The sequence below is a fragment of the Rattus norvegicus genome, chromosome 13 (assembly GCF_021556685.1).
Source record: "Rattus norvegicus strain SHRSP/BbbUtx chromosome 13, alternate assembly SHRSP_T2T, whole genome shotgun sequence".
In the NCBI taxonomy this organism is placed as follows: Eukaryota; Metazoa; Chordata; class Mammalia; order Rodentia; family Muridae; genus Rattus; species Rattus norvegicus.
The window spans coordinates 42,385,820-42,411,553 of record NC_141546.1 but is presented as its reverse complement, the minus strand read 5'-3'; the positions used below and the strand labels follow the sequence as shown (position 1 = coordinate 42,411,553).

The 25,734-nt window shown below is 44.5% G+C and overlaps 1 protein-coding gene and 1 non-coding gene across 2 annotated transcripts; both read left to right on the top strand.

Annotated features, from left to right (window-relative positions):
- The first annotated feature begins 668 nt into the window (after positions 1-668).
- Positions 669-25,734, top strand: Mcm6 (minichromosome maintenance complex component 6). The gene is given in 17 exon segments (NM_017287.1): positions 669-883; positions 4,599-4,745; positions 6,822-6,932; positions 8,897-9,146; positions 10,686-10,851; positions 11,093-11,238; positions 11,572-11,722; positions 13,843-13,984; positions 15,145-15,286; positions 16,012-16,119; positions 17,183-17,338; positions 19,195-19,323; positions 20,220-20,381; positions 22,040-22,175; positions 22,880-23,035; positions 23,960-24,099; positions 25,279-25,734. Coding segments are annotated over 17 exon segments (2,466 nt in total). The 5' UTR covers positions 669-776; the 3' UTR covers positions 25,396-25,734.
- Trnas-aga41 (transfer RNA serine (anticodon AGA) 41) lies at positions 19,619-19,699 on the top strand. The gene has a single exon. It is a non-coding gene; the product is annotated as a tRNA-Ser (tRNA).

Below are 25,734 nucleotides of genomic sequence, written 5' to 3'. Positions count from 1 at the left end.
TTCCGTGAAGCTGGAGTGAGAGGTCTCGTGTAGGTGCTGAGAAGCCAACTCGGGTCTCCTGCAGCATGAGTTATCCTCTAAGCCACCTCTCCAGTTCTCCACCTGACTCTTAAGGGGCTCTCTCCTGTGGCTGGTTTACAGCCTACTTCCCCAAAATAGACAATTCACGGTAGGTTTAACTCTGAGTGACTTTTCCCTTTTACGGAGCTTTATTCTTATCTCCCAATACCAGGGAAACAATCTTAAAAAACATAAAAATAGGATAAAAGTTTTAAGTGTATTCCTTCTTTGGGGTTCCTTCCACTCTTAAGTTATTTTCCCACTTAATCTACATAAACTCTGGGGGGAAAGGGATAGAAGGGGGAAAAGAGAAAAAGGAAAAGGAGAAGGGAAGAAAGAAGGGAAAGGGAGGGAGGGAGGGAGAAGATAGAAGAAGTGAAAAACCCACCACCTTTTAGCTCTTTAAGCCAAAATAACCAGAGGGGGGGCGACTACATTGCGCATGGGCAAAAGCTTCTTGGCGTCTGCTTTTGGCGCGAAATTAGCGTGTGGTGGGCGGGGCTCTGGACGGAACCGCCATTGATTGGACAGACTTGGCGCGAAGTAGCTCAGCTCCCGCTCCATTATTGGCTGGGGTGAGGAGGCGGGGCTAACCAGAGGAGCGCGCGAAGCGGTGGCGCGGAAGGAGCTACGCGTGGAGCTTGCGGCTAGGCCTTCCGCTGCTGCGGCTTCTCGGCGGTGGTCTTTCTTCAGCAGTGCGTACTTTTAGCGCTGCCATGGACCTCGCAGCGGCTGCGGAGCCCGGTGCGGGAAGCCAGCACCCGGAGGTGCGCGATGAGGTGGCCGAGAAATGTCAGAAGCTGTTCCTAGACTTCCTGGAAGAGTGAGTGGCCTCCGGGGTCTCGCGGGCCGGGCGGAGGTCTAGGCCCTGTGTGCTCGGGAAGGGTTGGGGCCGGGCCAGGCCAGATTCCAAAGCCCCCTGGATTCCTTTCTCCACCTTCCTTGCGTCATACTGCGCTTCTTTCTCTTTGCGTTTCTGAGACGGGGTTTCGAACTCGCTGTGTAGCGCAAGATGGTTTTGAACTTGTGATCCTCCTGCCTCCACTTAGCTGGTTGCTGGGATGACAGATGTGCACCGCCATGCCTGGTTGATGCGATGCTGAGAATGAAACCCAGCCCCTTCCTATTTTATTTCAGGGCTCACGTCACAGCCCAGTGAGGTCAGGGTTTGGGGAGAGCCCGTTACCTCTTGGGTAGGATTGAGCACACAGCCAGGAACCGGGAGCTTTTGCGGAGCTTGCACTGGACCACCTTATGTTGAAGAAAGTTCTAACAGGAACCTATGGCTTGATGACTGCCCTATATAATGAAAGAGTTGTTCTGGACATCTGCCTCCTTCCATCTCTCGCCTTCCCTGCCATCCTCTAAGGTCCTGGCCTCATAGCTTCCACCACCTAGCAGCAACTACACAGCAGTGCGCTTGCTCCTTACTCTGCTGCCTCCAATATGGAGTGTAAACACCGTGACTTCACTTACAAAATTCTTTCCTTTTTTTAAAAAGATGATGTCAGTATATAACAAAAACTTACGGTTTTGACCTTTTGGGAGTCGGTGTGACTAATTTTGCTAGACGTGCAGCTTATTGTAGTCCAGACTTTTCTTTACAGCAGAATAAAATGACATGACATGTATATATATTGCTGTATATATATTCATCGTCCTTTTGGATACACAGCTATCTTATGAAATTCTGCTATACTTAACTGTAGGCAGGGCAGTGGTGGCACGAACCTTTAATCCCAGCACTTGGGAGGCCGAGGTAGGCGGATCCTCTGAATTTGAGGCCAGCCTGGTCTACAGAGTGAGTTCCAGGACAACCAGGGCTACACAGAGAAAACCCCGCCAGTGTCAAAAAACAAAACAAACAAAAATACCACCTGTGATTTAAATTCTATATTCCTACATTTGTAATGTTCTTGGCAGTCAGTACAACTGCTTGTCCTTCAAAACCCAAGACTTCTTTTTTCTTTTTTTTTTTTTTTTTTTTGGAGCTGGGGACCTTGCGCTTGCTAGGCAAGCGCTCTACCACTGAGCTAAATCCCCAACCCCAACCCAAGACTTCTTTTGATGAAACTGTAAACCAGTGCTTATTAACATGTTGGTCAAGACCCCTTGGAGCAGCACATATCAGGTACACATTATAATCCATGACAGCAAAATTACAGTTATGAAGTAGCAATGAAATGATTTTTTATGGCTGGGGTCACCATGACATGAGGAACTAATTAAAGGTCACAGCATTGGGAAGGCAACAAGCAGCAGCTACTTTTCCTGGGATCTCAGTAGGCCTGCTATTTCCAGATGCTTTCCCCTGTCAGCTATGGGTTCTCAGCCCTCGGGCCATCTTCACGAAGGTCTTTTGGAAGAGTACATTTTAGCAGACAGTAAAAGTGCCTTTTCTTGGTAGCTAAGTGCTGGTCTTAGCATAAACAGGACTTAGTTTTTAAAATAATCAACTTCCTGTCACAGAGCAGCTTTGCTTTTGCTTACAGAATACTAAATTTTTCTTTGTTTGTTTTTTGAGACAGGGCTTCTCTATGTAACCCCCCAAACTCAGATCCGCCTGCTTCTGCCTCCCAAGTACTGGGGCTAAAGGTGTGCACCATCACCACCCAGCCCTGACTAAATTTTCTATTACAGTTTCATTCTCCAAAACCATCCTCCGTCACTGTGGCTGCTTCAACCATCTTTTTCGTTGCTCACTTGTTTTCTTAATGTGTTAGGGAAGGAACCCAGAGCCTTACATATGCTAGACAGGCATCCCACCCCTGAGCTGTACCCCCTTTTATTTCTAATTTGACAGACCTTACTGTGTTGCCATAGCTGTGTGCTGGCATTAAAGAAGTGCATCACTGCGCCCAGCTCCCTGGGCCTTCTTTGCCTTTTTTAATTTTGAGCGAAGGTCCCTCTAAGCTCCCTAGTCAGTCCTCGAACTTCCAACTTTTCACCTTTAGCCTCGTCGACAAGGATTAACAGGCTCACATCACCAAGCCCAGCCACCACTTTTCAGTAAATTTACCTTTTAATGACTTCCAACGCCACCTTTTACATCTATGAATCTTTATTATAGCTTCTCCTGTGGGCATAATTAGCTTCTATTTCTGGCACTTGTTGTCAATAAAAACATTTATTGTTTTGAGTTTTGTCTCCTGAGAATGCCAACCCCAGGACAGAAACGACACTACCTTTTCTGTGCTTTTAGGTATCAGATGTAATACTTATGCTTGAGTGCTTCTTGCTGTAATTGGAAGAGGAAAATTAATTTTGCTCCTGCCCCCTTCCCCCCCCAAAAAAACCCTTCATTTTCTTGAGCTCTTTAACAATAGTCATTTCTATATGGGTGTTATTTGTTTTGCTTGCTTTAAGTGTGTGTGTGTGTGTGTGTGTGTGTGTGTGTGTGTGTGTGTGTGTGTGTGTTAGAGATTAGAACTAAGACTCCATGTGCGCTAGGCAAGCACTAGCACTGAATCACGTTTCCAGCCTCTTTATTCTGCTTCTTAAATTATGACTGGTGGGAATTAACTCAGGGATTTTAACTCTCTGGTCTTAATTACACATAACAATAATTTAAAAAAACCTGTTCATTAGAAAATGTTAAATCATCTGGGTGTGTGGTACTGGGACACCTTTAATCTCAGTACCCGGAGGCAGTGGCAGGTGAGTTTGGAATAGAGAAAGTTTCAGGGTAGCCAAGGCTACAAAACAACAACAAAAAAAAACCTGACTTGGAAGAAGGGAAAAAAAGAAAGAAAAGAAACTGTTAAATCAGAGCTGGGGAGATGGCCCCGTGGTTAAAAGCACTGGCTCCTCATGTGGAGGACCCAGGTTCTATTCCCAGCACCCACTTGGTAACTGTAGTTCCAGGGATGCCCATTACCTTCTTGCCTCCTCAAGCACCAGGTACATGTGCGGTGCACGTGCATATATGAAGTTTACTCGTACACATAAAATCCAAACATTTTTAATTGGGGTGAGGACTGGGGCTGATGGCTCAGTGGGTACTGCAAACCTGACGATTTTGAGTTCAATCCCTAGGGCTCATGATAGCAGAAGAGAACCGACTTCCATACGTTTTGTTTTGGATTGGGTTGGTTGGTTGGTTGGTTTTAATTCGGAGGCCTGAAGAGAGTGTCAGATCCCCTGGTGCTAGAATTACAGTGCTTGGAAGCTTCCTGATATGAGTGTTGGGAATGGAACTCGGGTCGTCTGGAAGATCAACAGCTCTCATAACAGCTGAGCCATCTCTCTGGTCCCTATAAGTTGTACTTTCACATGTGGGATGTAGTATATACACAAACATAAATAGAATAGATATATAAATGTGTAAGCATTGTACAGTTCATTTTAGAGGTATCATCTAAGCAATTTTATGAGATTAAGTTTAGAAAAGTAAGTAATTTGCCATAAATCATGTAAATACTGGATGTAACCCTAAACTCTGACCCTAAACTCGATGCTGGTTGATCAGTACACTAAGTTATTTAGTGTCCGGATTAGTTTTTACTGCCTAGTTTAATGTGACTTGTATGCATCTGCAGGTTCCAGGGTAGCGATGGAGAAATTAAATACTTGCAGTTCGCAGAGGAGCTGATTCGTCCTGAGAGAAACACACTGGTTGTGAGTTTTGCAGACCTGGAACAATTTAACCAACAACTTTCTACCACCATTCAGGAAGAGTTCTACAGGTAAGAGTGTATTCATTTTTCCTTTAAATAGACATGAAGCCTGCAAGCCCAGCTCCTTGCCCTGGATGTTCCCTCTAAGGAAGGAGGACGGCTTTCATAATTACTTCCCTCCAAGGAGAGGACCTTTGGTACAGCAAGTGGTTCTATCGATGCAGGTCTGACTTTAACCTTGGCCTTTGTAGAGCTGGGTTTCCTTGTCTGAGATATCAAAAACAGTTGCTTGTATGTAGTTTCCCCAAGACGAAAACTGCTCACTGTGTGTCAAACATAGAGTTCTTTTGCTTTCTCATTTTATTGGATCTTCGCCTATCCCATCTCCCCACTGGAATGGTACTTAGAATAAGTTACCTAGTTGGGTCCTAAGTTTGCACCAACGATAATGATTTTTCAGATGGGGTCTCATTGAGTGAGGTGCTGCCCAGGTTGACCTTGAGCTCATGTTTAGTGCCTAACCTCAGCTTCCTGAACAGCAAGAATTATAAGCACACACCACTCATGCCAACTTAGGGGTCTTTATAGCAATAATGTTGTATTTGTTCTCTTAAAAGTTTTAATTATTTTTCTGGTTATGGAAGTAATATATATCTCTTTTAAATTTTTATTTAAAAGGGCAGGCAGGTACACGTGTGGAGTTTGTAAAAGTTTACATGAGTTGGATCAGCCGCTCCTCCTTATAAGTCCTGTGATTGAACACAAATTCTCAGCTTTGGGGACAGCACCCTTACCCACTTCTCCATCTTGCCAATCCATGTGTGTCTATTCTAAAAAAAGGGTAGAGAAAAAAATCAAATTATCTGTATGCTTTTAACTCTGCCACTCCTTGGTAGCCAGTCTTTGCAGGTCTGGAAGCAAGCTTACAAAAGCCTTTCAAGTCTAGAGTTCTATAAGGACCTTTACTGTATTTCGATGTCTTCCTATGTGTATATAGTTTGGGGGAGACTATTACAGATAATGTACCCTGCTCTTTTTGATCTAATATATAATTTTCAATATAAAATTCCCTGGGAATATTTTAATAGCTTGAGTGTGGCGTTTTGTCTTTTGCTTTGAATCAGGGTCTCAGTATATACCATGCTTGGCCTTGATCTTGTTTTTTGTAGGCTAAGCTGACCTCAGACTCAGAGCTCTCTCTGTCTCTGCCTCCCAAGTATTGGGATATAGTGTGCACCACTATATCCAGCATTCATAGCTTGAGTGTTTTAGAGGTAGAAATAACTTCAGCTTGTTTTGTTTTTAGCTATGTATGACAAAAAAAAATTGTTCACTAATACTGGTCTATATTTCTTCTAAATAGATATTTGTATAAATATGAATTTTTGTTAACAGTGATAAAAGAGAAGTAAAGACACACAAGTTAGAAACATGGTCCTGTTTTCATGGTGAATTGGAAGCTGGAGGCCTCTGAAATTTTTCATTCATAGCTGATCAAGAATAGTTGAAGGGGAGCTGGGTGAGATAGCCACACGGGTGAACGTGCTTGCTGCAGAACTATTAGGGTCAGAGTTCAGTTCCCAGCCCTACATAAACTAGCTGTGGTAGTTATACCGATAACCCCAGAGCTGGGGAACAGTCTAGCTACTGAGTAGTGGGGCCCAGGTTCAAGGAGAGACCATGCGTGGGAAAAAGTGATGCAAGGAGACACCTAATGTTGATCTCTGGTTTCACAGGTTTATGGGTGCACATACCCTATACAGGCAGCAGAGTTTATTATAAAGCAAGCAGAGGAAACATAAACTAGGACTGACCAAATAGGGTTCTGCTTTCCTAGTTTGTAAACTATCCAGAGAAAACTAACAATACTGAACACAGTGCTGACAAGGTTTAAATTACCTTGGACAGGAAAGTTGCCTGTGGTTTGAGTACTAAATGATTCAAGCAACAGATACTAAGTATAACACTTTGTGTTTGGAGTTTCTATGTGTGCTGGGATAGAGGTGGTTGATAAAACCATCATGCAATTAAGTTTTAAAGCTTGACTGTGACCAGATGAAATGCTGTGCTCTCAAAGTTGACAAACATGAAAAAGAAGACAGATTTAGTAAGACTAATCTGTCACTGGTTCTGCTTGCTTTTCAGAGTCTACCCTTACCTGTGTCGAGCCTTGAAGACCTTTGTCAAAGACCGAAAGGAGATCCCTTTTGCTAAGGATTTTTATGTTGCGTTCCAAGACCTACCCACTAGACACAAGTAAGGAAGGAACCTTTAGGGGGTGAAAGGACCCATTGTATCAGATACCACTTACTCTGGGCATTTATAACACCTGAGGTGTGCCGCTCAAGCCAGTGTGGTGCACAAATCAGCCTCCGTTGGCTGGGTCTCAGAGTCCTCACCTATCATAGAGCACTGATACTGTGACAGTTCCTCTTGTTTGCTGTGTCTTTTGAAAATAAGGCCTTCTTGGGTAGCTTGTGCTGGCTTCAGATTCCCAGTCCCCAGATGCCGAGGTCACACTGACGTTTTTGAAGTATTCAAACTCAGGAAGTTTAGTTTGGAGAAACTTGTTTTTCCTTGGAGCTAGGAGAGGCAATATGAGTTGAAGCAGGTACTTGGTGTTGTTGTTCTTAAAGCACCTTTTAGGGAAATCAGGACAAGATTTGCCAAGGGAAAAAATGTGAGAACTGAGGCCAGCTGGTCTAAATAATGATTTCAGGTCAGCCAGAAATATGTAGTGATATGCTGTCTCAAAAAAAAAAAGAATAAATTTCAAGAGTAAAAACTTAATGAATTTTAGGACTTTAATGAATATGGACTCACAGTATGTAGACCTGGCTAGCCTTGAACTCACAGAAATCACCTTTTATAGAAATTAGGTGCTTCTGCCACCCTAAGTGTTGAGATTGAGTCATGCACCACTAGGATTGGGAGAGATGTTCAGTGGTTAAGAGCACTGGCTGCTCTTCCAGAGGACCAGGTTCAATTCCCAGCACCCATGGCAACTCAACTCTATAACTCCAATTCCAGGGCATCTAATACCCTCTCACAAACAGATGTACACACAGGCAAAACACCAATGCACATAATAAAAATAAGTAATTTTTAAAAAGAAGGCATATATCACCATGCCCCCATTCCCCCCAACTTAAATGCATAACTTTGAAACATCTTTTTTTTTTTTTTTTCTTTTTTCTTTTTTTCGGAGCTGGGGACCGAACCCAAGGCCTTGCGCTTGACAGGCAAGTGCTCTACCGCTGAGCTAAATCCCCAACCCCTTGAAACATCTTCTTAACTTGAAGAAAATCATTTGAAATATTTATTTGTGGTGTGTGTGTGTGTGTGTGTGTGTGTGTGTGTGTGAGAGAGAGAGAGAGAGAGAGAGAGAGAGAGAGAGAGAGAGAGAGAGAAACACAAGTGTGTACACTACCCAAAGAGACCAGGAGACCAGAAAAGGGTGCTGGATTTTCCTGGGGTGACTTTCCTTCCTGTTGTGACATAGGAACTCAGATCCTCTGGAAGAGCTGCAAATACTCTTAGCCATAAGTTCTCCAATCCTGAAACAGTGTTTTTCCGAGTCTGAGGTCCTCCGGCTAGGCTGTCTGGCCAGTGAGCACCCAAGATCTGCCCCTTCAACAGCACACTGATTTTAGATGCATGTCATGGCACCCACCCAATTTATTTCTTCAGTCATTTCTTATTTGTTTTTATTTACTTATTGTAGCTTTTTGCGACTTTTTCTGTTCAACCCTGGTTGTCCTAGAACTTGCTCTGTAGACAGACTGGGCTCAAAGTCATGTCCGCCTGCCTCTGCCCCAAGTGCTGAAACTAAAGTTGTGCGCCACCACTGCCAGCTCACTGCCCAGCTCACTTTTATTTTTAGTTGTGAATTTGTGTTACACAGTTTAAAAGAAGTTATGGACTACAGCGGTAACTCAGCTACTAAGAGTGAAGTGTTCCTTGCAAAGGACCTGAGTTTAGTTCCCAGCATAGTGTCGGGAGGCTCACGACCGTTTGCTGCTCCAGATCCAGGATGACTTGGTGTCTGGTGCCCGCCCTCACACGTGCACACCCGCAGAGACATGCTCACACATGAGACAAAAACTTAGAAGATTTTCTTAATGGGCGGAAGTGGTGTGAGGTTTTAGGTTCAGTCCCTGGAACTGAAGTGGGGAAGAAGACAGAAAGGTGTCTGCTAATGTGACTCTTTCTTCACATAGGATTCGTGAGCTCACTTCCTCCAGGATCGGGCTACTCACTCGCATCAGTGGGCAGGTGGTGCGCACTCACCCAGTGCACCCCGAGCTTGTGAGTGGGACTTTCCTGTGCCTCGACTGCCAAACAGTGATCAAGGACGTAGAGCAGCAGTTCAAATACACACAGCCGAGCATCTGCCGCAATCCAGTATGCGCCAACAGGAAGAGGTTCCTTCTAGACACCAATAAATCGAGATTCGTTGATTTTCAAAAGGTACTTACTTCTGCTTAGATTACATTCTTATATGTAAATGTATTTATTAGACAGATTAGATTTAAAGCTAATAATGCTAATAATTCATTTTTGGCCCTCGTAATGACATTATGTCAGTCTCTGTGGGAATGTAGTGCCCACAGAGACCAGAAGAAGGTATCGGGTCCTCTGGTACAGATTGTCCTAGTTAAGTTCTGTTGTGTGATAAACTTGACCAAAAGCAATAGGGGGTTGTGGGGTGCGGTGTTCGGGTTTACTTCATCTTAAGTTACAGTCTGTCATTGAAGGAAGGGAGTCAAGATAGGACTTGGGAGGTAGGGACCAAAGTAGACGCCATAGAGCAGTAGTTCTCAGCCTGTGGGTCTCGACCCTTATGGTTAGGGGTTACTACATGATGAACACTATGTTAAAGGGTTGGGGCTCTAGGAAGGTTGAGAACCACTGCCATGGAGGAATGCTGCTTACAGTAATCCAAGGCTTGCTCAACCTGTTCTACAACCCAGGACCACTTACTTGGGAGTGGTCCAAACCACTGTGGTCTGGACCTTCCCACACCAGTCATTAATCAAGAAAATACCCCCACATGCCTGCCCACAAGCCAGCATGACCGAGGTCCCTCTTCCCAGGCTTATGTTAAGATGATAAAAACTAACCAGGACATAGGTGGTTGTGAGCCTCCACGTGGATGCTAGCAACCAAATTCTGGTCCTTAACCACTGAACCACCTCTTCAGTCCCAGTAGATTCATCTCTTGAGCCATTTGACTAAAAGGGCACAAAAGTTTATTATGTGTGTTGCCCACATGTGGTGCAACATTTGCAAAGCAGACCAAGCTCTTAATTAATTACCCAGCTATCTCTCCAGAGCCAAGAGATAAATTGCTTAGCCAGGTGAAGTATTTGAGTAAAAGTTTTAGGGCACAAAATTTTTATGTATTTTTAGGTATATGGGTGTTATGCTTATATGTATATCTAAGAACCATATGCATGCCGTGCCTACAGAGGCCAGAAGAGGACATTGGAGCCTCTGGGGCTGCAGTTGGTGGTGGTTGTGAACCCTCCATGTGGGTACTGGGATTAAACCCAAGTCCTCTGGAAAAGCAGCCAGTTCTCCTAATAGCTGAAACGTCTTTCAAGCCCCCAGTACAAACTTTAGGTGAATATTGGTATGTGTCACAAGTCTATAGGGCAGTTTGTCAACGAGCATGGAGACCTATATTTGATCCCTAGTACTACAGAAAGAGCTAAGTGTGGTGGCGTGTACTGTGCAGGGGAGGAAGAGGCAGCCAGATCCCTAAAAGTTAGGTGGTCAACCAGCCTAGCCAAATTGGTGAGTTCTAGGCCAGTAAGAGGCCCGGTCGTAAGAGAGAAGGTGGGCGGTGCCCGAGGAGTGACACCTGAGACAGGTGTGACCACCTGCACACACACACACACAGAACAAGGTGTGCAAGGAGGCTGGGTTAGGTGGTGTTTGTAGCATTTGATTTCAGGTGTGTAGCGTGTGAAAGCATCTCTCCTTTGCTGTTGGTCTTGGTTGTAGGTTCGTATTCAAGAGACTCAAGCGGAGCTTCCCCGGGGAAGCATCCCCCGGAGTTTGGAGGTTGTCCTGAGGGCCGAAGCCGTGGAGTCAGCCCAGGCTGGTGACAGGTGTGACTTCACGGGGACGCTGATTGTTGTGCCAGACGTCTCCAAGCTTAGCACACCAGGTCAGTAATTTGTTGCTTGGATGTAACCAGTCCTGATCAGTCACCTACTCTCAGGATATCTGGCTTCTAGAATCTTCTTTGTAACGTACCGATCGGGATGAGCACAGTTAAGTATGAAGAGAGTGAAAAATAGACTTTTTCTATGAAGGATGGCGTTTCAGCTTTGGCTTATTCAAGCACGTTATTCTTATGAGCACCATTAGTATTTGAGCTGTGAGACACCTGTCTTTCGCTCTTACAGGAGCACGTGCGGAGACCAACTCCCGAGTCAGTGGCGCTGACGGGTATGAGACAGAAGGCATCCGAGGGCTCCGAGCCCTGGGTGTCAGAGACCTGTCATACAGGCTGGTCTTCCTTGCCTGCTATGTTGCACCAACCAACCCACGAGTAGGTCTTATTTTTACTTACTTGTCTGTTTACTGTGCTAGGAATTACATAAGCATGAGATCTGTGCCTGCTAGGTAGGAACTGGGCTCCATTCTCAACCTCAGTGTGAGATTACTAAGTTGGCAGAGCATGTCAGTGACGGGCTTCTCACTACAGTTCAGAGATAGAAATAAGCCAACGGCAGCATTTTGTTTCCTCTGGCCAGAAGATAAGCTTTTACGTATCTTTATTAACTGAAGCCTCGTTTAGGGACTTTATAGTGGAATTTCTTTCCCTTTACGCTATCCTGGCTCTCTATAATGTTTTTTATTTTGTTTTTCTTCCACCTCTCAGTTTGGAGGGAAAGAACTCAGAGATGAGGAGCAGACAGCTGAGAGCATTAAGAACCAAATGACGGTGAAGGAATGGGAAAAGGTGTTTGAAATGAGTCAGGACAAAAACCTGTACCACAATCTCTGCACTAGCCTCTTCCCTACGATCCACGGTAAGAGCTCTGTCTGTGACGGAGACTCGACGTCAGTAGTGAACATTTCATGGGTAGTACTGGTTCAGGGATTTTCATGAAGACATTAGTTTGGGGTTGAAGAAATGGCTCAGAAGATAAGATTATTCCTACTTTTTCAGAGAACCCCGGTTTGATTCACAGTACTCACATGGTAGATCACAACCATCTGTGATCCCAGTTCTAGGGGATCCAGTGCCTTCTGGGGATTCTGAGGGTACCAGACCTGCATGTGGAACATAGGCAGACGTGCAGATAAAATACCAATGCACTTAATAAAGTTGATGCATCAGCAGAAGCTGTAGACACCCAAAGGTAGACTAGGGGTTAGAGCTCCTCAGGGACTCACTTTGACTCAACTTAGTGCTGGTGGATAGTTGGCAGCTTGGATTCCTCACAGGGAGACATCCAGTGGGCAGGTCTTCATCACAAGCAGCCCATTTACTGTAGAAATGAAAGCAAAGCAGGAAGGAGACAGTGCTCTCCGGGTCTTGGAGCTACAGGCCTTAAGTTCACATAGCTATTGTTAAAGTCACACTAGGCATAGCAATACCTACATTCTCTGCCATGGAGGAGGAGGCTGACCCAGGGTGCATGTGAGTTTAAGGATAGCCTGGACCATATCTACAAGAGAAGCTAAGTTCATGCCAACTTCAAAGGTAGAAAATTAGATTCCATCTCCTTTGTTTGAGACAAGATCTTACTATGTAGTCTCAACTGCACCGGAACTCTATAGGCCAAGTTAGTCTCATACTTATGGGACTGGAATTAAAGCTATAATCTACCACAGCCAATAGCTTCTATCTCAGTTTTTGTTGATTTTAGGCTGTCCCTGAATTTAAGGGATTCACCTGTCTCCTGAATGCCATACCCAGTTAGGTTCTCTCAAAATAACGAATATCAAAGCTTCTATGAATGAACTATTTAAAACTCATACCCTCAGCACATTTTGTCTCAGGTTATGTCAGTTTTGTTTTAGAATGGATTTTTAAATTTTCTGTTTCTGTATGTGTATGTATATACGTGATTGGGATGATGAGCAAAGTCAACCTCAAATGACATGCTCAGGAGCTGTTCACCTTGGGATTTGTTTTGGCTTTGTTCTCGAGGCAGTCCTCCATTAACGTGCAGCTCTTGGAGTAAGCTTTGCAGTGGTCTGCAAAGCCTAGTTAGTAAGCTGCCTGTCTGCTTCTCCAGGATTACAAGTGTCAGCCACTGTACCTGGATTGTCAGATGGATTCTAGGGATTGAACACAGGTCCTGAGCATTGCCTGGCAAGCACTTTACCAAATGAACTGTCTCAAGCCATTATTTCTCTTTGTTTATTGGGGGGGGGGGGTGTTTAAGACTGTGGTCTTGGGCTGGAGAGATGGCTCAGCGGTTAAGAGCACTGACTGCTCTTCCAGAGAGGTCCTGAGTTCAATTCCCAGCAACCACATGGTGACTCACAACCATCTGTGAGTGGATCCGATACCCGCTTCTAGTGTGTCTGAAGACAGTGACAGTGTACTCATATAAATAAAGGAAATAAATAATTCTAAAAAAAGAAAAAAGACTGTGGTCTTTATATTGGATTTATGAGCAGTTATAAATTGCATTCAGCATGTTATCTAATTAGTTTAATATGCATATATTTAGTGCTGGTCAACAAAAGATGTCACCCCAGGTTCCTGAAGGAACTGGAGCAGCCACTAGCAAGAACCAGCAATGAACTGGAAGAGTAGCACTCATGCCACTCCAACAAAAAGGAAAAAGAACTTAGAACTGTGGCAGTGTGTAGTGGGGAAGCCTGTGTTTGTGGGAGAAGTCTGTGGGAAAGGCCTCACACAGGAAGTGGACAAGGAAAGGCTCCTAGGATGGTAAACACGGACTGATAGCTGTGGTGTGGGAGAAGACACTCGTGTGGCTTCTTTCTCTTGGTTATGTTGTCCCTGAGTCCTTTAAGTTATACCGTGTGGATGGATCATGCCAAGGGGGAGGCACATTTGAAGGTCAGGACAGCTTCGTAGAGTTGGTTCTTTCCTTCTGGTCTTAGGACCTTTACCTGCTGACTTCACCATCCCTCTGAAAAATCAGTTTTCATCTGGAGCTTTTCACTTCAGGCAATGATGAAGTAAAACGTGGCGTCTTGCTGATGCTGTTCGGTGGCGTTCCCAAGACAACAGGGGAAGGAACCTCTCTTCGTGGGGATATAAATGTTTGCATTGTTGGGGATCCAAGTACAGCTAAGAGCCAGTTTCTCAAGTAAGTGCCTGAGGTAGTGCAGTGGGAAAAGTATGCCATGTTCTCTCTGCCACCAAGGACGCGGTTGGTGTCGGCTGCTCCTTACTTTTGAGACAGCGTCTCCGTGTAGCATGTTTCGCTGTGCCCACCTTAGAACAGTTTTAGATAATTGCTTTACATACTTTCCCATTTTCCGCAGAACATACGAGTGACCTGCAGGTAGACAACATTGTACTTTTATGTAGGAACATGTTTTGTTTTAGCCATTTTCCTAGTTGCTACCACCCTCTGTCTCCAGAACATCTTTTTGTTCTCCTGAACTGAACCACATACTTGTAAAGCCACGTTCTCCACTCCCTCTCAGCTCCTAGCAAGCACCATTTTACACTGCTTAACTGAGTGTAGCCCTGCTCTTTGGGCCTTTGTGTCTGGTGTGCTCCAGTGCATCGACTCTTATCATGCTGTGGTGATCGGTCTGCATATTCTGTTTCATGCATGTGCTGCGTTGTGTTTTATACATAATGCATAGGTGGGTGGTTTAGTTCTTTCTATTTTCCCACTATAATAGTAATGGTTCCATGAAAACCACTAAACTGAGTTGTCCGACTGCTTTTCTATTTTGTTTTGAGACAGGGTTTTACTCTACAGCCTAGAATGGCCTCACTGTAAGATCTCCTTGTCTTAGTCTCCTAAATACTGAGATTAGAAGCTTGTACTACATCCAATCTATTCCTTTTTTTTTCTTGGTTTTTCGAGACAGGGTCTGTGTGGCGTTGGTTGTCCTGGAACTCACCAGGCTGGTCTCAAACTCATAAAAGTCCGCCTGCCTTTGCCTCCCAGGTGCTAAGAGTCAAGGCTGCACCACTACACCTGACTTCCTTAAATTTTTTTACTGTTTATTTTTGGGAGCTGAAAAAATAGCTTCGCAAGTGACTGGTGACAAAAGTTTAGTCCCTGGAGAGCTTGTGTAGAGTGGCAGAAAGGAGTCACAAAGTTGTCCTTTGGCCTTCATTTACCACTCTGTCACACACACAAAGTAAAAATGAATGCTTTTTTTTTTTTTTTTTAATTCATCTGACAGGAATGAATTTGAGTCAGTTTTGGAACTCCTGTTAGCTGGTATTTCTGGAACTGGTGTGTATTGATGTGCTAATGAGCCTTTGTGTGGTGTTCTTGAATAGGCATGTGGATGAGTTCAGTCCCAGAGCTGTGTATACCAGTGGCAAGGCCTCCAGTGCTGCCGGCTTGACAGCAGCTGTGGTGAGAGATGAGGAATCTCACGAGTTTGTCATCGAGGCTGGAGCGTTGATGCTGGCTGATAACGTAAGGACATTGTGTGCCACTGGACATGGGGAGATCAGCGCCCTTTGACCTTTCACTAACTAACAGGCTATAGTTTAATTAAGTTACTTAGTGTGTTAACTCAGCTTTGTTAATCTACACTGAGTTGAGACTTGTCGTTAGTTGATACTTTCTGAGCATCCCTAGAATGTGTTGCTTACTGTGACTAGACCATCCCAGTTTGTTGCTTTGCAACATCTCTAAGCAGGTCTATCCATGAATACATACATATATATTTGGCAAAGATGAATTCCTTGTGAGGATGCAAGCCTATATTCGTTGTGGTACTCCTCCATCCACTCTTTACTGTTACAGACTAAAATCAGTGGCTAGACCAGTCAGTCACCTGTGGCTGGCCCGGGACTCCCAGAGATCCGCCTCTGCCGTCCACATCTTTGATCACAGGTGTGCACCCTTCCACCCAGCCCAGTGCTGAGGTTTAAGTTTGAGTCAGGCAGGAGAGTCCTTTATCTCTGCTCTGCTGAGACGTCTTGCCAAAACAGGAACTGAGAGTGTTTATATCCCAGCTCCATTTGCCGGGGGCATGGAAAGGTCTCTGGTGGAAACTTTGTAAGTTTACCACCTTACATCTGCAAAGCAGTTTCTCTGATTTCCTTACTCGTGCTAAGCAAGGAAGTACTCTGCCACCGAGCTATATCCTCGGCTCTGCAAGGAAATCCCTTAATGCTGGATCTGTTTGGTTGCAGGGTGTCTGTTGCATTGATGAGTTTGATAAGATGGACATGCGGGACCAAGTTGCTATTCACGAAGCTATGGAGCAGCAGACCATATCTATCACTAAAGCCGGAGTGAAGGTGCGGGTCCCCTTCGCCATGCAGATTACTGTGATAGAGACGTCCACCTGGTGGAGTGCACTGTTCCAGTGTGTAATGTGGCTATGATGGAAAGTAATGGGACTGGTGCGATTTTTAGCGTTTCATTTTTCAGAAATGTGAAGCTTTATAAATATTCATTTATTGGGGGGCTGCCATGGCATCTGTGTGGCAGGACAACCTTGCTAATGTGTTTCTTTCCTTCCATCTTTACATGATTTCTGGGGCTCACACTCAGGTCACCAGGCTTGCAGACGGACATGGGACCTGCAGAGCCAGCTGTGACTCACAAAGCTTCATAAATGCGCATTCTTTACAACAGCCTCCTGCCGCAACAAAGACAGCTATTGTTGCCAGTACCACAGATAACCCACTGATAAGCCGAATTTAAATGCCATCTGATTATCATATGATAACCACCATTAAAGAGGACCTTAACATATTAAAACAGTAGGTTTGGGGGACAGACGACCTAGCAGTTCAGAAGAGCACGTACTGTTGTTGCAGAACTCACATGGGCAGCTTACACCTCCAGAGATTCCAGCTTCCTCTCCTGCCTCCTGCAGACACATGGCACTTACATAGAGCAGACTGCATACACATAATGCACTGATGTATAGATTTAAGAAATCTCGTACAGCTCATAGTACAGTGGATACTAGGTATATGCTGAGTATATGTGCACAAGTAAGCAAATACATACAGTGTGTTCCCCCTTTAGCTTCATAATTTTATTGCCAGTCTCCCTGTAGTAGCACCTGCTAGGTCCACTATGATTTATCCGCCTTGTGGCACTCAGCTGCATGAACCATACATTGGGTGGCTTTCAGTCTGGTTGTCACAAGCTCCTTCAACTGTCGCATCAGCTAAGGGGCACCGTGTGGAAGGGCTCACTGTGCCCTTACTAGGCTTGAGTCCTGATGTTCAGTGAGTGAGAAGCTTTTGCTTCCGTCTAGTTAGTTGCATGAGATAGAACTTCATACTGTATCTATATTGGCCATTTGGGGTTTGTTTTTTTAATCTCATGGTTTTCTCTCATGAACAGGCAACTCTGAATGCCAGGACATCCATTTTAGCTGCAGCAAACCCTGTCAGCGGACACTACGACAGGTCAAAATCTCTGAAACAGAACATCAATCTGTCAGCGCCCATCATGTCCCGCTTTGACCTCTTCTTCATTTTGGTGGATGAGTGCAATGAGGTAGCCACTTCAGCTGCTCGTGTTTGCATTTGTGTTCAGTTTCATGACCTTTTGTGCCTCTTGGCTGTAATACTTCTAGCCTGAGTTATTTGTTCTTAGATTTAAGTATTCGACCTTATCATCTCAGATGTGTGTGAACACACAAACAGCCCACTACCCCACAGGGTCTTGTGTAACGCACGCTGACTTGAGCTCTGTGTAACCCACCATGCCCATCTCCTAATCGATAAACAGGAAGTTCCTCTATTTCAATAGTTGATACAAAACCCTTGCTTACAACCTGACTCGAGACGCTATCGAAGTAAAACCGCCTAGCTCTTGTGAATGTTTGGGGGGCTTGGGCTTAGTTTCTCCCCTTTTCCCTTCACAGGTACACAAATGTAATTAACTCAGAGATAATAACTTGGTAGCTAAGAGGACACACTGAAGCTACACTCTTCAATCCTGTCCCAGACTTACTAAGACCCTGGTCAGATACTTTAACTTTTCTGGGACTTAGTTTACTTCTGTGTAAGATAAAGCTGTCATCTACTTCAGGAGGCTTGCTACAAGACATACCTGGGAAAACAGTTTCATGTCAGAGGCTCTTATAAATGTTCTGCTACGGCTGTTCTTTTGAAAGTTTGTTTGTTTGTTTGTTTGTTTGTTTGTTTGTTTTTGAGACAGTCACTATGTGGCCCTGACTATCCTGGAATTCACTATGCAGACCTCGCTAGCCTCAAAATGACAAAGATCTGCCTCCCAACCGCTGGGGTTAAAAGCATGTGCTTCTGTGCTGAGCCCTCATTAGACCATTTCTATGCACATGTGTCAGTGACATTACTCTAACTGGTTACTTGCCCCTGATTTGTTTTGGCCAATTCCCTACCCCCACCCCAATCTCTCCAGTTCTTCTGTTCTCATAGCAACTGGGCTACGTTACTGAAGGCATTCAATTCCATCCAGGTATATTCTCAGGGTAAGGTAGGCATCGGGGTACTATAGAGATATTTTAGTGGTTGGGTGCACTTGCTGCTTTTGCAGAGGTCCAGGTTTGATCCTAAGCCCACCCTGTATGGTGTCTAACGACTGTCTATAACTCTAGGGGGTCTGAACCCTCTTTTGGCCTCTGGCCACCAAGCATGTGCAAGGTGCAAAGACATACACATAGGCAAGTAAATGTTGTTGCTTTTTTGAGACAGAGTCTCACCATAACTCTGGCTGGTCTGAAACTTGCTGTGTGGGCCAGGCTGGCCTCAAACTGGCAGAATTTCTGCCTCCCCTGTGCTGGGATTAAAGACAGATGCCACCATACCCAGCATTAAATGTATTTATTTTTTAATTAAAAATCTATTGTAAAACCTTTGATCATGAGGCTGGAGAGATGGCTGGAAGTTAAGAGCACTTTGTTCTTGCAGAGGACACACATTCGATTCCCAACACCACACAGTAGCTCGCAAGCATCTACAACTACCATACCAAGAGATCCAAGGCCCTCTTACAATACCCTGTGGCCATCAGACATGTATGTGATACACAGACATGCATGTGAGCAAAACATACATATAGAATAAATCTAAAAGAAATAAGTAAATAAAAACTCTGCTCAGAAAGTTGATACCTATTAATAACTTCTCTCAGGAACATGGAGGTTAATTTTGTCTTCTTTCAAGATAGGGTTTCCTGTAGCATAACTGGCCTCGAACCTCCTATGTAACTGAGGCTTAACTCCATTGAGGTTCCTGCCCCTACCTCCCTGGGATTGCAGCCCTCACTGCACGCCCAGATAAGAGAGCATTTGTAGCATTCCTTCTTACTACATACAGTGCTTTGGAGTCAGTACTACTATGACTGAAAGTTCTCTTGTTTTGAATTAGGTGACAGATTATGCTATTGCCAGGCGCATAGTAGACTTGCATTCGAGGATCGAAGAATCGATAGACCGGGTTTATTCCCTTGATGATATAAGAAGGTATCTTCTCTTCGCCCGACAGTTTAAGCCCAAGGTAATCTGTCCTGCCAAACCTGGATAAGTCATTGTGTGTAGCGTTGTTAATATTTATTTAAATAAATGGGTTGGGGCTGGGGATTTAGCTCAGTGGTAGAGCGCTTACCTAGGAAGCGCAAGGCCCTGGGTTCGGTCCCCAGCTCCGAAAAAAAGAACCAAAAAAAATAAATAAATAAATAAAATGGGTTGCGTGGAAATTAACTGAACTTGGTTTTAGCTTTAGATTTGATTTGATCTTTTGAGGCAGGCAGGGTCTCCACTGTGTAGTCTAGTCTAGCCTCAAAAATATTTCAGTCGGGGTTGGGGATTTAGCTCAGTGGTAGAGCGCTTGCCTAGAAAGCGCAAGGTCCTGGGTTCGATCCCCAGCTCCGAAAAAAAGAAAAAGAAAAAAAAATATTTTAGTCAGGAATGGTGGTCTGTATAGTGAAACCCATCTAACAATAAATGTGTAAATAAGGATTGTTAACGACTTTTGTGTGAAGAGTGTATATTTGCCAGTACTGCTATGTACTGGGGTTCTTGCTCTGAAAACCTGAGGGTCTTTTAGGTCAGTATATGCTGTCTTTTCCTCTACAGCCAGCATAAGTTCATTAGCTAAGCCTCCAGGATAGACTGAGTGCTAATGAGCTTTGAGATCTTGGGGTACGTCTCATTTTATTCTATTGCTTCACATGTTAACATTATGAAATGGTCATTTGCTTACACTGGTCCATTGTCCTCATGTCCATAAAATTAGTACATGAATGTACAGGCTTCTGAGTGTCGGTTTCTGAAGTAATCCATTGTCCTCTATGTTTCCTGGAGTGCTCCCATCCAGAACCTCTTTAACTGGAGTTTAATGTAGTCAATCAAATAAGTATAAATATCTCCCTGATTTGAATGGTTTTGAAACAGATTTCCAAAGAGTCAGAGGACTTCATTGTGGAGCAGTACAAACGCCTCCGCCAGAGGGATGGCTCTGGGATCACCAAGTCGTCGTGGAGAATCACTGTGAGACAGCTTGAGAGCATGATCCGACTCTCAGAATCGATGGCCCGCATGCACTGCTGTGATGAGGTACCAGCCCCTGTGATAACACGGGAACAGGAATGCATGAGTTGGCTTGTGGGCATGTTTTTATCTTTGTTATGGAATATCCCACTACCAGTTGATACTATTCTCCCAGTAAGAAAGTTGCTATCATGCAGTTATGAGGCATGGTATCTAGACTGATAGTAACAGATAAAAATGTTTATTATAGTCAGTAAGTTATGGAGTACACATACAGGTGAGTAATATTTAATCTCTACGTTGCCCTGGGCCTCTGGCTGGGAATACAAATGTGACTGTGACTCCTGCCTCGGAAGGAGCCTTCTACCTTAGGTTGTAAAATCCGTGTGGGGTGGGTTTGGATATTGTTTTGGTTTTGCATATGCCAGGGCAAAACACTCATGACACTGTCCTACATCTTCAGCTCCGTGGGGTTTTAGTCGCTCTTGGTGCCCTAGAATTACAGCAAATGTCAGATCCTGGGAAAGGGGCAATATTAGAAACCACACTTCCGCTTCACAGCAAGAAGCTTTTGTGTACTTTAGATACAAAGTTCAGTTAGAATTCAAAAGGGAGGTAGGTTCATTTGTTTGTTGTTTTTCTGAAACAAGATTTATTATGGTAACCTGGCTTAAATCCCCAGCCCTCTGCCACAGACAACCATAGATGGAATTATAGGTGCACTTGGGTTTTGAGATAGCATTTAAAGCCCGAATTGGCCTTGAACCTTGATCACATGCCTATAATCCCAAGGCTTAGGAGGTGGAGATAGGAGAATCATTAGTTCAAGGTCATCCTCAACTACATTTCTTTTTTTTTTTTTTTTTTTTTTTTTCTTTTTTGGAGCTGGGGACCGAACCCGGGGCCTTGCGGTTGCTAGGCAAGTGCTCTACCACTGAGCCAAATCCCCAACCCCCTCAACTACATTTCAAGTTTGAGGCCAATTTGAACTGAGTGGGTCTTTGTCTCAAAAAAATAAGTCAATAAAACAAGATTGGGATGTTGTAGATACTTGTATGTTGAGCCCTGGGTTCAGTTTTCAGTACTGTAAGTGAAGGGAGAGAGGAAGAAGCCAGGCGGTGGTGAGGGCCTGGTCCATGACGCCAGTCCTAAGGGATCCAGTGCCTTCTGCCCTGCAGGCTCTGAGTGCGTGTGGTGCAGACATAATTGCAGACAAATGCACATCAAACAAAGCCGCTCTTGATAGGTCCACTTCTGCCTCCCAGCTCCATACTCCAGAAATGAGACTTAAACTCAAAGTATGTTTGCGGATGCCCTGGCCATGTAACTAGGCTACTCCAACTACTTCATAACTAAAGATAACCCATTTATTTTAATCCACATTTTGCCACCTATGCTCAGGTATCATGAGTCTGTCTCCTTAGATCTTCCCAGACAAATCTTCCACATGGCTCTATCCCAGAATTCTTTCTCCTCCTAGATATCCCACTTGCCGTTTCCTGCCTAAGCCCTAGGCTTTTTAATTGGCAGGTGATGCATCCATGCAATACACATGATATTCTTTGCAAACCCACATTGGGCTGCTCACAACTGCCAGTCAGACCCACACACAGATACATAGAGTGCATACAGCTGTATCAATTCATAGACGCCCGTGGAAAGTGAGAGTTAGCTTCGAGCTCGCTAATACCTTACATAACTAAGTTGTCTGATTACTGACTTAGGTCCAGCCTAAACATGTGAAGGAAGCTTTTCGATTACTGAATAAATCGATCATCCGTGTAGAAACGCCTGACGTCAATCTAGATCAAGAGGAAGAGATCCAGATGGAGACGGATGAGGGACCAGGAGGCATCAATGGTGAGGAGATTGCTCATCTCCTGTGGGTGTCGTGCTGCTGGCACACTTGTCAATGGATGTGAATGGATGTATCAAACGGGATTTACATTAACTGTAAGCTGGAGCACAGTTAAGTAGCTGTACAGAGTATATACGCTGGGAAGACCAAAAGAAAGCACATCAAAATGGGCAGGTCCTCATCCTCTACTCTTACTTACAATATTCTATTTAGCTCTTGAATTTAAAATGTCTTCTTGGGTCAGTAGATGGTTGAGTGGGTAACTGCCCTCACCTGGGAACCTGGTGCTCTTAGCATGTGAAGGCAGGAGGGCTGAGTCCTCTGATCTGTGCATACATTATGACATGCTAGCGTGTATCCATGTACGTAGTAGCAATTTAAAGATTTTTAAACCTCGCCATCATATTGAAATGTCTCACTAGGTGGGTAGCCTAAAGTTGTCTTAAATCTGGTCCAGCCTTTTACATGCACAAAGTATAGGTGTGTGCTGCCATGCCCTGCTGCAAATGCTGTCAATACCAGCTCTGTCCCCGTCCTGACACTCTCCTCAAACCAGTTGTCGTCACTGGTAGGATTTTAGTTTTTTTCGGATTTAGTTACAAAATGATTGTTTTCTGAAGTTTGTATTAGGCACAGAGAGTATGTACGTGGGTTCTAGATGTTGAAGGCACAAGGAGAGGACTTAGGTGGTTACTTCCTTCCTTAGGTCATGCTGACAGCCCTGCCCCTGTGAACGGGTTCAATGGCTCTGGTGAAGATGCCAGTCAGGAGACCATTCCCAAGCCCTCCCTTAGGCTGGGCTTTGCTGAATACTGCCGAATCTCTAACCTCATCGTGCTTCACCTCAGGAAAATGGAAGAAGGTGAGATGTACCCCACGCTATTTATTTGCTGTTCCCGCCACTTCCGGTGTTGTGTTCTATCGGAAGTCAGGAGAGGTGATCGATCGCTTAGGTTGGCTCACTTTAGGAAGGAGACTTGGGTAGGGTTGGCATAGCTTCCCTACAAGTTCCTTGTCAGAAGCTTACAGATCATTCTACGATACAGAACATAAATGCAGGTGTTCCTGTATTTAGCTTATGATTTTGAAGCAGAATCTTTAGATCGCTCACATGAAGAACAGCTTTGCAGGCGGAAATTACTATAGTTGCTTTCTTCCCAACAGATGTCTCGCCAGGGTATTTATGTTTTATCTATAGAACACCACAGTGTAGTAGAACCTTCCCTGATGTACCTGGTTGGTGGGACACTTGCCCACTTTTTACCCTTAACTGCTTTGCCATGATTTCATATCAGTCACGGTTTGCCAGTTACTCATGGGTGGGAGGATGAACCATCATCTGTTAGTGTTATAGTTAATTCTTTTGTGTGTTTATAGGCATTTGTGTATGGGTGCCCATTAAGACCAAAAGGGGGACTGGGCCCCGCCAGGGCTGGAGTTACTGTAGGTTGTGAGCTGCCCAGCATGTGTTCTAGGAACAGAAAGTTCCAAGGCCAACTCTGGTGGCTTCTAGGCTTAAGTCACCATGCAAAATGCCAGTCTGTGCTGCAGACTTTCACGGCCAGGGTCACCTAGTACTTGAAGTCAAAACGAAATGCTCTGATGGGGGTGCTTACAAATCCATGAGATTTTATATCTGTGCATGAAGATTGGATCCAGGAATTAGTACATACTAAGCACATGTTCTAAGACCACTGGTCTTTATTCTTCACCTTGTTTTGCAAGTTTCTAAAATCAGCAGTGCAGTTTGCTAGGGGTCAGTCCTTTTAAATGTGCTTTGTTGCAGAGGAGGATGAGTCAGCCCTAAAGAGGAGCGAGCTGGTCAACTGGTACCTGAAGGAAATCGAGTCGGAAATCGACTCTGAAGAAGAGCTCATAAATAAGAAGAGGATCATAGAGAAGGTTGTTCATCGTCTCACACACTACGTGAGTACCCGCAGCAGAGGAACAGTGCCTGTGTCTGCAGGTTTTGGATGAGTTTGTGTGCTTTGACACGTGGTCATAATTGTAGTTGAGGAGAGCTAGCGGCAAGGGAGGGACTTTTCCTAAAATAAGCAGAATTTAGATAAAAGCTGAGCGGGCAGCTTTTGGACCTTACTTTTGGGTGGGTTTTTATGGTGTCTGCCCCTGTTTGGGTGCTCTCTGACTTTTTCTTTTCACCCTGTTGGCTTCATTCATACGTGGCTATATGGTAAATTCTCAGCCAGCCCACTAGCACCACCTCGTACCTCACTCCCACCCCCAATCCAATACAGTCTTACTTGAAGTTTCTTTTCTATTTTGTTTGGCAAAAATTGCTTAGGGGCTGAAAGAGAAAAGACAGATGGTGTGTTCTACATTATTTTTACTGAGAAAATCCCCAGATGAATTATGTTTAGATATTTGGTGTTTGTTAACTTAGAGATTGTGTCTCACAGTGAAGCCCACACTGGCCTAGAAGTCAGGTCTTTGTGCCTTTGCCGCCTGAGTGCTGATGTTTCGGGATATATACACCATCACAGGCTTTGACCTGTTCCTAGTTTTAGTTTAGTTAGAAATAGAATCTACCTGACATGTGAGAGGCCTGGTATGACCCTTCATAAAAAAGAAGTAAGAGATAGAGGGAGAGTTCAATGTTATGAGCATGCACTACTCTCCCTGAGCACCCACATCAGCTGGCTAAACCTACCTGTAACTCTTCAGAATAATTTAAAAAGGAGTAGAAATAGGGTCTAGCTGAGCGTGGTGACACACACTTAAACCCTAGTGGTCAAATGCGGGCAGGAAGACTGCAAGTTTCAGGCTGGGATAGCAGCATAGACGCCTCAGAAGGTGGGAAGAGGGATTCCTGAAAAGGATGATAGGCGGTGATTAAAAGTTATATTAACAAGCATTTATAATATGTAGGGTGCCTTATTAAAATCACAGTATCTGCTGGGTTTCTTAGTTTTTCAAGGCAGCTATGCCTAAAGCATCCTGGTAAGAAGGGAGTTGAGCAGCACACTGATATTGGCTTTAAGGTGTGGTTCTAGTCTAGAAGCTTTCGGAGAGGAAACAAGACAATGTGTAAGTAGCAGACATGTGTAAGAGTCTGGTTCTGGACTGAGGACAAACTGTGTTCTCCAGGATCACGTTCTGATTGAGCTCACCCAGGCTGGACTGAAAGGCTCCAGTGAAGGAAGCGAGAGCTATGAGGAAGATCCTTACCTGGTAGTCAACCCGAACTACTTGCTTGAAGATTGAGATATAGAAGGTGACTTACGGCCAGGAACCGGGGGTGGCCTACCTTAGCCGGGACCTGGGCAGCACTGAGACCGTTTCTGGAGCGATGCTTGGGGACAGTTGAGAAGAGACAGCCGAGTTCATGGCCGTGGATTTCATGCTGGCACATGCGTGGGCACTTTGTGCTTGTCCTGTTGAAGTTGGATCCCAATCATGTTTTCTGAAAGACTTTTTATTTCATGTGTAGGAAAAGCCTGCTGCATTTGTCATACATGTGACTGCGGGAATTGCTTTTTCCTGTTTCCAGCCACTGCTTTTACTCGTGAAAATAAAGCAATTGTTCTGTGGTTGTCTGTTGGA